The sequence below is a fragment of the Nyctibius grandis genome, chromosome 19 (genome assembly GCF_013368605.1).
Source record: "Nyctibius grandis isolate bNycGra1 chromosome 19, bNycGra1.pri, whole genome shotgun sequence".
NCBI lineage: Eukaryota > Metazoa > Chordata > Aves > Nyctibiiformes > Nyctibiidae > Nyctibius > Nyctibius grandis.
In genome coordinates this window covers 7,960,568-7,975,078 of record NC_090676.1, presented here as the reverse complement: position 1 = coordinate 7,975,078, position 14,511 = coordinate 7,960,568, and the positions used below count along the sequence as shown (strand labels likewise).

The following is a 14,511-nucleotide window of genomic DNA, read 5'->3' as shown; positions in this document are numbered from 1 at the left end:
TGCAGAGGCCTGAACATCTGAGGAGCAGGCCCCTGTGTTGCAGACTGAGTTTGGTTATAAAAGGCAAGGAAAGAAAAGGTAGGGGGGAATCCAGATGTGCATGTACGTGATCAAGGATTTCTATGGTCTTTACTGTTCTTGGCCACGAACTTGGAGTGTGACTTTGGCAAGTTGTTCTCTCTTTCCCCAGCCAGAAAACTAGGATAGCACCATCTCTCCACCTACTTTCCCTTCATCCTATTAAAACAGCCATTTGCATGGTCAGAAAAGCTTCAGAGAATCCTGATCACCATCCCTGCAAGCCCATTCCAACTGTTTGCTAACAAGCAGCAGGAGCCGAAGAAAGTGAAGATGTGAGTATTGTTCCCTACAACGCAGACAGCTGGAAAATATCATGAGCTTCCCTGTGACCAGACCAGGTGGGCAGCAGTTCGGGTCTGGTGAACTGCGAGTTCATGACCTGCACTCAAACTCCTCCAGATTCATCCACCCCAACTGGAAAGGCCTCTAGAGGATGCCGCTCATCTATTTAACAGCTGCCTTGGCTGGATTTTAACTGTCTCTGACAAAGAGCCTGCTCCCAAGAGACCCTGAGCACTTGTATCTTCCCTTCACTGAACACCGTTAGCTGCTGAGCCAAAAATAAGGAAATGTTATCCTATACGTTCAGTCCCGGCCCTCCACTCGCACACAGGCAAGGCTGTGCTTTCCGTGACCTGGTCCTGGCACCCTTTTACTGCTGTGCAACCTTCAGAAAGCCAAAAACCCAACAGCTCTTGGCCACGGTGAGAGCCGTACAGATCCTCTCACCGCATGAAGGAAATGCTATTTGGTAGGAGAACACAAGCATTAAACCTTTCAGACAGGTGTCTGTAGAAGAGGGGGGCAACTTTTCTAGAAAGGACAAGCTCAGCTGAACCCTTTCTGCCAGTCATGACACAGAGTTTTTGCTCTTGTTAAAAATATAGATAATTCAATATTTATAACTTTCTTGTGCCATTTGAGAGGCATTTTTTAAACTCTAGGTAAAACACCCACATGACTCATTGTTTCCTTCAAATATATAACAACAGCTGGGCTAAGATACTGCCAATTAAGAACATATATTCAGATTATTTTCACAGAAGCTGCTAATTTCTTTCACATGGCTGTATGATTAATCCCTTTCCCTAAATACTCAGGTTTTTGATGAGTTCATAATTGGATTTATCACAAAGACAGATTTGTAACCTCAAAGGCTAAAGAGTAAATAGCAATCATCAAAAACATCTCTACAAGAGTCAAGAGAAAATGTATTGAAGCTTTGCCCTGGACACTCATTATTTCTATTCAATTCCAAATTTCACTTCCAAAGCATCCCAAATCATCAAAATTCCAGATTAACCTACGTCTCCTTCAGACTTCAGTGTGTTAATAGAGAGCTTTGTACCTGACATCCCACAGATGAGTGGTTTCTCAAGGCTTTTTCAGGACGAGGAAGGATAAATTTTAGCCTGGAAATAACCGTCTGACTCATCTTAATTACATTTGGATCTCAGCAAGTTGGAAATCGCCACTGCAGACCAAGCCTCTGTCCAACTTCCATAGAGTGCAGTGTTTGTGTACGCTGCGACCTACCAGGGAGCCGGGGAGGCCAGCCGGTTCACCGGGAATGTGCATCCCGGCTCTTAGGCAATGCCAAAAACCCTCCTGCCATCCTCAGCAGAGCTGGGCAGCCTCAGCAGCGCTGCCTGGAAGCCTGCGGTGGGCAGAGGTGTTCTGTGGGTACCCCGATGCAGCCACGGCCAGCAGCAGCCAGGCTGATGCAGACCTATGTTCAGGCACAGCTACAGCATGAGCAAGCTACAGGCACCTCCAAAACAGCTTTCGCCCTGACCCAGACTTGGTCACGCCTGTAGGTGTACAAAGCCCATGTGTGCTTTATCTGTGCTGCAGAATAATACCATTAGGAAGAGTTTCAGTTGAGTTTCTCAATGCAGATAGCATGCGAAGGGGAAAGGTAGAGGAATGCAGATACCTTCTGAGCACCAGGTTGCCTCTGCCCCATTTTGCCTACACTCTTCTCCCACTATGTGGTTTGCAAACCCTTTTCTAAATAACCCACTTTCCATTTTCCAAGATCTTTCTTTTTTTTTTTAATGCAGGCCTATAAGAAGGTTTCACCCCAGTCCCCATTTCCACCAGTAAGGAGGCTCAAGGTTCAGTGTGGAGCTGCCTCAATAGGATTACTTTTTTTTTTGCTCTGCAAGAAATATTAATTGCCAATAAATCCCCTTCCTCTAAGGCTCATGATGGGTGGACTGCATGCAATAATTTCACACTACTCCTTCTCTTCCCCCAGGGGTTGGCACTTCATAAAGTGACCTACAGCTACTGGAGTTTATGAGCTTTGAATAAACAAAACACTGTTGATTTAACCAGTTGAGGTGTTTACTTTCAATAGCAACAGTTACTGACATAAGGCAGCAAAGCAAATGCTATAGAAATACTCACACTTGGCCTGAAGCAGTGTGTCAACCTATTAACAGGGGACATTACTTTTCTATTTTATTTGACTGTCTGCAAATCAAGATGTCATGGATGCATGGTGCCAAGAAATACAATGTGCGCAGCAACACAAGAGAGAAAGGGAGCTGCTGTCTCGGAGCACTGCACCACCTCCAGCAAGCCCCAGTCTGGGAGTGAAGCCACCCCAGCGCTGTCCCCCCTGCCTGCACCACTCAGCAGGCTCGCTGCTGACCACAGCCCACCCAGGCTCGCGTGCACCCGCTGCAGGGGCACAGGGTGCTTCTCAGGGGTGAGCCTTTATCCCCTTCCCCATGCCAGCAGGTGAAAGAAAAGTTAATACAGAGTAAACCTCTGGGCCAGCAGCCTGAATGCGTCACAGGGGATGCACGAGCCTGGAGGCTGACTGTAAGGAAGCGTGCCAAGGCAGGGCAAAGATGATTCTTGCTTCCCCACCTGCCCGCAGCATCTATAACCATCCCTTTTTCAGCAGAGAGGCTCTTGGGTTTCTAGGAAGAAAAAGTGATATTTTGAGACAACTGACTGCCTGGATAAGTCTGTTGTGGCTCCAAATCTCTCCCAGAAGAGTACCGCTCATAGCTGCTAGCAGGTTCAAGGTGACAACCTCAGTTGTTTTCCCTACCGTGCTCCTTAGGTGATCCCAACTCCACCTGAGAGCCCCTTTCCCTCCACACTGCCCAGCTCTCCCCCCATCAGCGCTCCTCCTGCACATATCTCCTGGGATAAGCAGTTCTAGCCCTGCCGGAGCATCGTGTTTCCTTCCACCAGCTTGGAGGGCTTCCAAGAGCTGCCTTGTCTTGCCCAAAAGCTGACTTGTTTTATGAGGAGTCTTAACTGAAGCTAAATGTCTCTTAACAGCCTCCAGAGAGGAACCGTCTTGGCAATCTCTTTCCCTGCATGTGCAATAAGAGCGAGGGCTGGATCAGGTAATGTAGGCAAAGCAAAAACACAAACGTGATCTGCCTCTTGGGAGGAACAGGCTTGTGAACTCTGCGCAGAGCAGCGCAGGTCTGACCATCACTTCCAGAGCAGAGATACTCTACAGCCTCTGCGTATCAACGCACTATCTCAGTGCCTTCTTCTGCAGAGTGGCTGAGGCCTCCATGCAAACATCCCCATAAAGAGAGACCAAAGAATAGCTGCTAGAGTGAAATCTGCTCCGCATTGTCTTTCTGCTGCCTGCAACACTGGATCCAGAGCACAGGTGTACCTGTTGTCCCCATAGCTGACCACAGTTCAGGAGAGATCTTATCCTGGGGGATCACAAGGAGCAGGATTGAGGCTCACCTGCAGCTCAGTTAGGACAAAGCTAGCGTTATGTCTAATTACTTCTAACTGCCATCACAAGCCACGTCAACCAAAAAATGTGACAACTTAAAAGAGGTGGGGTCATGACCTGCACCCCCAGTGCAGTAGTCTCCCCAGGCCAAATGTCCAGGTCCCTCTTTGGACTCCCCTGTCCTTACCCTGCCCAGGGCAGCCCCAGCTCACCCCAGCTTGCTGGAAACCTTCAGGCCGTGACTCACAACTCCTGATGTGTCTATCCAAAGCCCCAAAGGGTCTTGGCTCCCTTCTGTTGGATTTGAGAAGAGTAGATACAGCTGAGTGTCTGATGCTAAAAAAAATCCTGATCCCTAGAAGCAACAGCAGAGGCATAATTTGTTGTGGGATTAATTCTTCCACCTCAGCGCAAACCTTAATGAGCCAAAGTAAATATCTCGTTCCTCCTGTCACACTGTGTTTATTTACCATGAGCTGCCTGCCTGTGGTAGGATTGATAGGGGCAGAGCTCCTGTGCCCAATGCTTATCCAACACATTAATGTCCTGAGAGACTTTGATCCCATCCATCACACACTGAAGCACCCTGAGCTCTCTGGTGGGAGGAGAGGCAAAGGCTGGGGAGCTGCAGTATGGGAGCCAGGGAAGGGCCAAGGGCAGGAGATGTCTCTAGCAGGCAGGCAGACATCAGTAAGGCACCCTAGAGAGCAGCAATCTTCTAATTGGAAGGATGGGATGAATTACCTCCTGGTAGGAGTATGGGGCAGTGGAAGGCTTAAATGGGAATCAAGTAAACAAAGCAAATTTCCAACCCTTCTGATTAGACGGGAAACCTTGAAAATGTGATCTAAATGGTACGAATAGAAGAACCCAGTATGAACGACAACAGTTTCCAATTTGTTGCCAGCAAGACTTAATCAGCAGTTTGTGCAGAGCCATCCAAGAAAAAAGCACCAAAAATAGAGGGCTTTTCTCCACCTCCTTCTCTGCACATAATTTATTTTATGATGTCCTTGCGAAGGAGGAGTGACAAGCACTGATGGCAGCAGTGTCAGATAAGTATGATACTTCCTATGAACTGCAGCCAGCTCACCAAACCAGCGTGTGATTAATGACAGGAAAACCATGGCCCCGGTTCACTTCTCTGTCGATCATCTCTGCGGGTATGCACAGTATTTCTCTTTAAGCCCTTGTGGAGGAGATCTGCTGAGCTTAAATTATGCTCAGAAATACACACTCTGTGTAATATGCTGGGCTGCTTGCTTTTACCAACAGCAGTATTGCAAAGACAAAAAATAAACAGGAGTTTATCCTTGTAACAAGGCTTGCAGCCTGCAAAAAGGGCGGCATTTTCCTTCTGTCTGACTCACACTTTCCAGATTGACATATTTTGGTTGCACATTAAAAGTGGTAAATATTGTTAGAATTAGCTTTTAAATTCTGTGCTTTAAGCGGAAGAAAATTTTCACTTTAGAAAAAAGCACCAGTTTTTGTGTCAGCTATATTTATGGCAAACTATGCGACTGTTTCGAAGTTGAAATGAAAGGGGGGGAAAATTCCTTTAATTCAACTGGAAATCATGCTACTCTCATAATGACCATGAGTATGGTTTAACTTGCAAATGGGGGTCTCCCAAGTGCAAAGAGACCATTTGTTTCTGCTTTTTTATCTCCATAAACTAGGGCTCCTTCTTGCCTGCCATTGTGTTCCAACCAGCACAACTCCCGGCCGAGGAAAAGCACTCGCTGGTTTGCCAAGACAACATTCTTTTACATGACTAGTTCTTTCCTCTGTAGTTATTAATGTGTCAAATATCATAGGCTCAGATTGTCTAATATTATGGGAAAATCTACTAGAAGGAGAGAAAAATAAAGGAAACTTCCAGGGAAATTGATTAAAGGGAAATAAGATATTTGACCCAATTTAGTGGAACAAAATACGGTCAATAATAGAAACTATTTAAATTCCTCAGATGGACACACAGTTCTTTAGCAATAAGTTTTGTTTGTTTTGTTTTTTTACCACCTCGGGATATCTATTATAAGAACAAGATTTTAGGCTCTTTCTCTCATGCCAAGTGCAATCGTTTGCATTTTAAGGGATTCACGAGCAGAACTTAGTATCAGCAAACACAGATTATACGAAACAAGAACTGTGACACGCTTTGGGAAGGTTTAAGCAGGATCCATTAGAACAGAAACTGTGACACAGCGCGGATGATACTCCTAAGCCTTACACTCACATCTCATAGACACTTGCATAAAGCAGTTTTTCATTGCTGACAGCATGGAGTAAAACAAGCTGCCTTGCGGGTGCTTGTGGGGCTACTCTGAACTCCAATACTGCTTCTCTGCTCCATGGATGGTTTAGCCTAGTAGTAGAAACACAACTCTAGAGATCAATCACTCACCAAAAAATGAGTTTCAACTCAAAGCAAATGAATAGAACTAATGTTACAGCAATTGTCTTAATGGTTTGAAAATAATTACCAGGCCTGCAAATATCAAAGCCCTCCATGGGTGATTCACCGAGTGCCTTGTTGTTATCAGGGATGTATTTGCAGGGACAAGTTGACTCAGTAACCCTTCACATCTGTGATTTCACACAGCTGCGATAGCAGCTCTGCGATAGCCCTGCTGAGCCCAGCAAGAGCTCACCTATGTGAGCTGGCTCATGCCTACGCCTAAAACACAGACCTGCACAAGCAGGGATGGACCCTCGGGCACACACAGCTGCAGCACAACTAGCAGCACGGAGGTGGGCAGAGGTGCGCAGGCAGGGAGCGGGGCCAAGCCGCACGCTGCTGCACGGAGCCACGGGCTGTGGATCCCGGGGACATCTCACACAGCGCCTGTGGGGCTTGCTGCCATTTCAGGGCCTCAGCGTGGAGCAACACCCAGGAGAAGGGATTTTTCTCACCTTTCCAGCACCACACCTACAAGACAGTGGCTTTTTATCCCTAAGTAAGTGATGGCCTGTTGCTACAATTACCAGAGGGCTTTCAAATGCCTTTGCCTCCTCAGTGGCTTCAGAACTAATCAATAGGCAACAGGAGAAAAAAGCTGCAAGCTGCTGAATGTGCAGGCTTGTCTGGATATGAGGTCCATTTTGAGGCATAACTGATCATTTAACAACATTTCACCTCCTTGGTCCTCCCACACAGCTGCTTGGGGAGGAACTTGCTCCGGATGATGCTTTGAACCTGTGAAATCCCCTCCTAAAACCTGTCAAGTGCTGAACATGACACAGATGAGGTAGAACCAAATCGCCCCGTGAAAAGCAGAGACTTCACAGTTCTTGCTTCATTGCAGCTAATGATCTGCTGACACCAGTGGGAGCTTTTAGCCCGGATCGGCTTCTGCTGAGGAGAGCACTCAGCTATTCTGTTGGTAGCAACAGAGCTCTCGAGGGAACCCCACTGGTAGGGAAATTGCCAGTTATCATCTTCAAGCTGCTACTTACTAAGGCTTTCCCGGCGGGATATTACTAACGGCTACCAGACAGGAGAGATCTTAAGGGAGAGTCCCTGGGGACAAGGGTTCCCATGTGGCCATGTCAAAAAAAAATGAAAAGCAAAGGGAAAAAAAAAAGAGAATCCCAGCAGCACACGAAGGTGGGAGGTGGGACACGAGGAGAAAATGTCACAGACCCCCAGCATGGCCCTTCTCGGCAGGGCACCTGAGCTTACCTGAGGCTGTGAGCTCTGCAACACGTGCAGATTGTCTGGGAGAAACTGAGATTATCATCTGCAGTGTGATTTAGTCTGCATTACTAATGCTGGCTGAACCAACTAATGTTTTTAACCATCTTCCCAGAACTGGGCTGAGATCAGGAAGTGCTACTGAAACGCAAAAACGTTGCTAAATACGCAAAGTACGTTCTAAATGGAAGAGGCTTATTACTCCAGATCACTTTATACTCTATTTCCACGAGTTCAGAAAAGCACAGTCCTTAACATATCTCTCCAAATTGCCAGTATATCCAGTATTCCAAAAATAAAGCTTGCTTTTTTTTTTTGTTGGGGAACAAATACATTTTTTCTTGTCGGACCTTTGCTGTCTGCTATGCAGCCAACATTTTCGTATTTTAATTATAAAAACCATCAAAATAAGCCACTTATACTGGCATCTCCACTCTTGGCTTTTTTATGCCCCTAAGACTCATCAAAGCAAACACATCTCAGTATAAATGCCTAGACATCTTAAACAAGCCCTTGCAAATAGCAGTCATTGCACAGGCAAATTAGGTGTGCGCATACAATTTGGAAAAATGTCATCTTATTCTGTGAACCGTGACCAGATTTCTGCTCGAACGCTCTTTGATGATGGGCACAAATATTACGTGCAATTGTGGAAGGGTCTTAGAAATGCCTGGCTAACTCATATTTGCTTTTCCTGTAGGAGAATTTAAATAAGTGGGGTGTGATCTGTGGGGCTACCTGCACGATCCAGGGACCATCCACCCTCTGCTCTGGTCTTGTGCTGTTTTTTTCTGTACAGTCAATGTACAAGTTACACCTGGATTTTCCCCACCCAAGTAGCTTCCCAGGCAGGAATGGGCTGTTTCCACTCGGAAAAGAAGTTGGAGAAGCCAGGTGATCCTTTGCTGCAATTCCCTTCCCATCCACAGAAGCTGCAGTTTGCTAAACGTTTCCTTTAGCAAATGGGCCTTTGTTTCAGCAGGGACACGTTTCGGGTGGAGGCCACTATTGTTTCAGCCATCTGGTCCCCTAAAGGATCGTAACTGTTTCCTATGGACAAAGGTGTTGGCTACTCCCACTATTCTCCCTTCCCCATCACGGTGCCCAGAGACTTCACTCAGCTGCTAAAATACTCTGATAGTTGGTATCTTCTCATAAACACTGCCGAGAGATCATACATATCCATCATCCTCTCCTTAGCCTTGCCTTGTTTATTCATTTCTACTGTTTTATTCAAAGCTGCCATCAATAATTTACTAGCCACAATTTATCTTGATTTCCCATCCAGAATTGGCTCCTCTCTTGTTCTAAACAGTTGTTATTTAAGTAAAGCCTGCATCTCAATAAATAAAACTCACACATGAGAAACTCTTCAATGACTTTCTTCACATGACTTATGGCAAGACAGGTTCTGCTAAAGGGGTGAGTCATTCAGCAAAGGGAGAGGAAAACTGTTCATTATGTATTTGTGAAATCCCCAAACCGCTGAAAAGGCACCATTTACCAACAAAAAGCATCACAGGATGCACATGAACCAGCAAAGTGGGTGGAGCCCTTCCAGAAATGACTGCGACGTGAGGGGCACCTCATCAGAGGCCTCTCTTTCTCAGGATCCAGTACGTTAAAATGAGTGGGAGGCGCAGGTTTCTCAGCTTACACACTTATAGGATTTGCCCCTCAGAAATCAAAACCGCAAGTTTTCTTCTGTCCCTCAGGGGAATACCAGAACAACCCGGGCTTTCCCTGCTTCAGCTGCAGCCTCCTGAGCTGTACACCCCTTAGCACTGACATCTAGAAAAAACAACAACCAGGATGTGCCTGAGCCTCAAAATTAAACCTGTTTCTCCATTTCAGTTGTGTTCCTGCCACAGCTCAGATCAGAGGACTGAGGTCACTCCGTCGGCAGGCAGGACTGGCCACAGTGCTAGGATCCAGCCCAGGTTTGAATTCAAAACCTCCGACCACCTGCCAGCTTGTGGATCATAAGTTCTGGTTGTGCCTCCACTCAAAATAAAACCACTCCCAGGAAGGCAGGCTGCTTGCACGCTCGTGCACAAACAGCGAGGATGTATATACGGCCCTATACGCACACCCACACTGGCTCCCTGCTCCCAGAAAAGACCTGCTAGCCAGAAGGATCCAGCAGCAACACACTAATAAACTTTGCAAAATCCCCAAAGTCCCTCGCTGCCCTCACAAGCTCTAAGCACCGTGAAGAGCCACCTGCCACCAAAGCTCGTTTCAGGAAAGGAAGAGCAGATAGGTAAGAGCCGCAGGTCACTCAAACAGCGGCACAGACCCAGCCAGCGCAGGAAGAGCAGAGCACATTGCACTTGCCTGTCTGAGCATGTGGGGTTTTTCCCCCTCAGTGCTGGTCTGGAGCAGGGGAACAAGGCGATCGTTGTTGCAAGAGATGGAGAAGGAGCAAATCTCAGGGGATACTTACAGCATTCGATGGGGTTTGATGCTGCTTGCAGAGAAACGATCCTGCCGTTGGACTCGGGGATGTGCACGCGGAAGACGAGCCGGACACGGGTGTTCTTCCTGCCGATATCCGTCTCTCCCTTCCGCAGCTCGATGTCTGCGTTCCTCAGCTTCAAAATCCCCGCACAGTCAATGCTGCCAAACACACACGCCATTTAGCTTAATATTTCTGCTCTCAAACAGCTTGGAAATAGATGACAGTCAAGAGGATTAAGCTGTTTTAGTTCGATCCCTGGGTTAAGAGCAGCTCCAAATACTTGCTCCGTTTAGGACGTAGATATTGCCGTTTCGGCAGTTACAGGGGAAGAGATCCTAGACACACAGCGAGTGAGGGATGGTGCTAGAGCCCTCCCCAAAGAGTTGGGGCCCAGTGGCTCAGTGTGTCCCAGTCACATCCCAGCTGAGGGCTACGGGTGGCCTTCACTCTGGTGACAGCAGAAGCCAGTCTCCAAACATTATAACCCCGAGGCTTATTTCCCTCCTGTGCTAAGCATGAGAACGCACATGGCAGAGCCCACCCCGGCACAGCGGGGCAGGGAGAGGCAACCAGAACAAGTGCACACTGGGGCAGGCAATAAGCTGAGCCTGTGCCACAGCCCTCGGTGAGCTAGAAAGCATTAAAGCCTCCACCGCCAGCTCTCCAAACAGCTCAGTGCCCAGAGACTGCACAGCAGCTATTGCCTGCACATAGGCAAATTAGTTCAGCTCCACAGGGAGTCACAGCAGCTGAACCAGCTAATTGCATGCACCATCCAGGCACGTTTTCCTCACAGTCTGTATGGGCAAGCACTGAATTCAACTCCAAAACAGGAACCAAACTGCTCTCTCCTCCTTTTGCTTCTGCTAGAATCGGGCTCTCCAGCCCTGGCCCAGGTCACCATGTCATCCTCCAAAGCCCTGGGATGTTGTAACCTGCCAATAGCCTGGCAGCGCAGAAAACGGTTCCCTGCTCCCATTCACCGTGTCCCTGCGCAAAGGGAGGTTGTAGGGAGCAGGATGGGGCTGAGCAGCAATGAAACGATTAGGATTGCTTAGACCAGCATTGCAACTTAATATTGGTGTAAGTGCAGGTTAACTTCTTACGAGTCCAGTGTAACCTAGCAAACATGCCTGTCTACATTAAGAGAATGTGCAAATTAATATTTACAGAATCTGAGATCTTCAGCTCAGCAATAGTCCTTGGAGGGTGCAGTGAGCACTGTTAGTAACCGGGCACTACCAACCCATTTTGATATCAGTTTTAAAAACACACAATTTTTCTTCTTTTGATATGAATTAAAATCACATTTTGGGAGGCATAAACCCCAAGCTGTTTCCTACACCCACACTGCTCCTTGCCATTGCATGTGTGCAGGGGTTTATTACTCCAGGGTTACTTGTTAGGAACAGACAATCGTCTTCCATTCAGCACTTGGCTGCTTGAGATGTGGACTTTTATTTATTTCCTTGGGTGCAGAGGGAAGGAGAGGCTTGAAGGAAAGGGAGGAATGAGGTATATTTTCTGAAAAAAGATATATAAAGAAAAAATGTGGATTTTGCGATGAAGTAGGGGGGCTTAAAAACATAGCTGCTCTGCCAATTTTGTTAGTATTCTCTGAAGAATGGAGATACAGCTCTTCCCTCTGCAGAGCAATCACTCTCATCCTGCCTGGCACACATTCAAACCTGAAGTTTCAGACTGGTGCCCACTTCATCCCTCTGCCTCCATAAAACTGGAAGGAGTAATACAGAAAAGATGTGCCTGTACTTGCTTTTCTGTTAACCTATTATAAGAAGAGAGTGCAATTTCATGGCCAGAGCACTTGGTTTAGTTCAGGAGAGATGTTTTCTATTCCATTAAATGTTGTAAAATGAACCGTACACCTTTCCTCTGCTGTCTACTGCAGCACAAGGACTTGAGATTCGAGTCTCGCTTTTGTTAGTGCCCTCCAAAACCATTCTGACTTTGAAGATGACAGATGATTATCATATAGTCACCGCAGCAATTGGAGTAAAGAGCAAAAATGCCTGCATGGTCAGCTGAGGAATGGTAACTCTTTAAGCAGCTTTAACCCAGGTGCTTGTAACTGCTGTTCGTCGTTTTGTAAAAAGGGTCTTACAGTCATATATCATCCCGATGCTTTGGAAAGGGGAGTCCCTCCAGAGCAGACATCATTATTCATTTAAGTGACTCCTTTCCACAGGAGAAAGAACTTCACATGCCAATTTAATCCTCCTCAACTTTGCTAATAAAAAGAAATATGCTTACGTTGCTTTCATGTTGTTTTTGGGTTCCAACGGGATCTCTAAAACTTTGGTGTTGCCAATGATTTTTTCATAGCTGGTGGTGGTGACAGTTTTTCCTGTAATGCGATGGACTTGATAGAAAGCGTGAGGTTTAAGTATCCGTTCATCTGCTGTGCCAATGAAGATCTGAAGACCCAAGGGTTTGTTCTCCATGTAACCGTGAAGCTGGCAAGACATTAAAAATCTATTATCACACACAGGGCTTACAATGCCTTCATGTCAGGAAACCAAATACATCTACAGACACAGATACAGATATGGAGATACATATAGACATAAAGATATGTGTAGTACAGACTCTTTCCTACTCCGAGGGATAGACATCCTCTTAAGAGTATTCGCTGGAGTCCATGATACATAGGGAAGGGAGCTAATGGGAAACATGTAATTATGGTTATAATACTAAATCTATCAAGAAGAAAAAATTCCAGACAAGTTCTCCATTACCAGAAATTTGTTGGTTGTCTCCAAAACAGATTGATAAATCCCCTCAAAAGGTACACTTTTGAGTGCACTTGTTTAATTTGCAGTGACTGATTACTAAATGAGGTTCAAAAGATTTTTCTCTGTGGGCTGGATAAAGCTGCAAAGCAGAGCTGACTCCCCACACCTGCAGCCTTGGGCAGCGGTTCCTGCTTCCCATCAGCAGGAAACACAGCAAGGACAGAAGAAAGTCTATCGCTTGCATTTTTACACATGGTACTCCCATAGGCACCCTATCCAGATCTATCAAAACTAATGGAAGATGCCCATTGACATAGGGGGCTTTAAATCAGTCCCTATGTGATGTCCAACTTGCAAACCCTAGTTTCTGTCCCGCCTAACATTCAGTAAAATGACTTTGCCTTAGCTCAGCTTGTGATTCCTACTTCAACTGCAGTTACAAAATAAGGTTTTTTCCCCCCTAAACAGGAAGTATCTAGTGAATGTGTCTGCAATTTTGAGAACTGAAATGTTATATGATGTATAAACATTTCAGAAATTAATGATCCCTGCCACATCTCTTTCTCTGGCCTTGGCATGTGCAGTCTTGCCACAGCTCACACCCATTTCAAACCCAGCTGGAAGGATTGTCCTTCCAACCTCTCACTTTGCTCAAGTCACCCTGAGCTTCACATCTCTCCAGCTTCCCCTGTCTCCCTCATACCACACATAAGCTGCCTGCCTTCATCTTCAAAGCTCTGCTCCTCTCTTTGCCCTCTCACCTCTCATCTTCTACCCTGTTATCAACACCTATTCCCAAACTTCCCAAATCCAGCCCTGAACACCTGCATCAACTTCTGAAACACTCACAGCATTGCATTTTCTGCCCATCAGCCTTTTCCCCCAGGGAGGATGTTCCCTTTCAATATCTGCATCTCCATCCTCCAAATCTCCCTGTCTGCAGAGTTCTTAAATAGTCTTAAAAGGAAATATGTGCTTGTTCTCCTGAAATCACTTATGTGGACCGGCGTTGATTCACTGCTGTTTGAAACTCATCCTTCCCCCAGTGGTTGGTTCACCTTCAGCCATTCCTCTTGCACTGCATTAAAATACAATCTGCACAGGTAGAGATGGCATTTTGGGTCTGTGACTGTACAGTACCTGGCACAAGGAGGTCTTAGTTGACCTTAGAGACTGGGGCCTCTAGGGTTCAAGGACATAGACTCTTCTGTACTAAATAACATTTTTATAAACAGCATTTGCTTCAAGAGAAGCAAGAAAACCAGAATGCCTCCATGGGCCAGGAGACAAGGAAATTTCTCCTTCTTTATTAACATTCAAAATTACAAATCAAACCATTCTAAATTTCTCACATAACCAAAAATGAAAACCAGACATTTATCTACCGCATAGCCAGTGATCTAGCTGAAAGGGAACTTTATGGTCTGAGACATGCTAAATTTGTTTTCAATTATTCTGTCCACATACAAAACCTTGATGAAGCTATACAAAGCAAATAGTACTGGAAGATCAGAGAAAAGGAAGATTAAGTTAATGGTATTCATGGCTAAACCGTTTTTGTTTTTTTTTTTCTTTTTTTCTTTTCACCAGTCAGCAGGAGGCATAGAAGGATTAATTCCCCCCTGGAAGGGGACCACATGCAGCATCAATGCAATCCTGGCAACCTTCCTTCAGTATGGCAAATGTAAAGCGACACTCACTCTTCTGAGCTATCATTACTCATCTAGCACATATTTGCAAGGCATACAAAGACAGGGTCTATGCCCCAGAGACCTTCCAACCCAAGGGCCCA

General features: G+C 46.1%; 1 protein-coding gene across 1 annotated transcript in view; it reads right to left on the bottom strand.

Annotated features, from left to right (window-relative positions):
* The window catches only part of NFATC2 (nuclear factor of activated T cells 2), an 84,759-nt gene that overhangs the window by 47,215 nt on the left and 23,033 nt on the right, over positions 1-14,511 (bottom strand). The window contains exons 4-5 of the mRNA XM_068416191.1: positions 12,238-12,440; positions 9,952-10,124 (exon numbers count right to left, since the gene is read on the bottom strand). Coding sequence (XP_068272292.1) covers positions 9,952-10,124; positions 12,238-12,440 — 376 coding nt within the window. The remainder of the gene's footprint in view (positions 1-9,951; positions 10,125-12,237; positions 12,441-14,511) is intronic.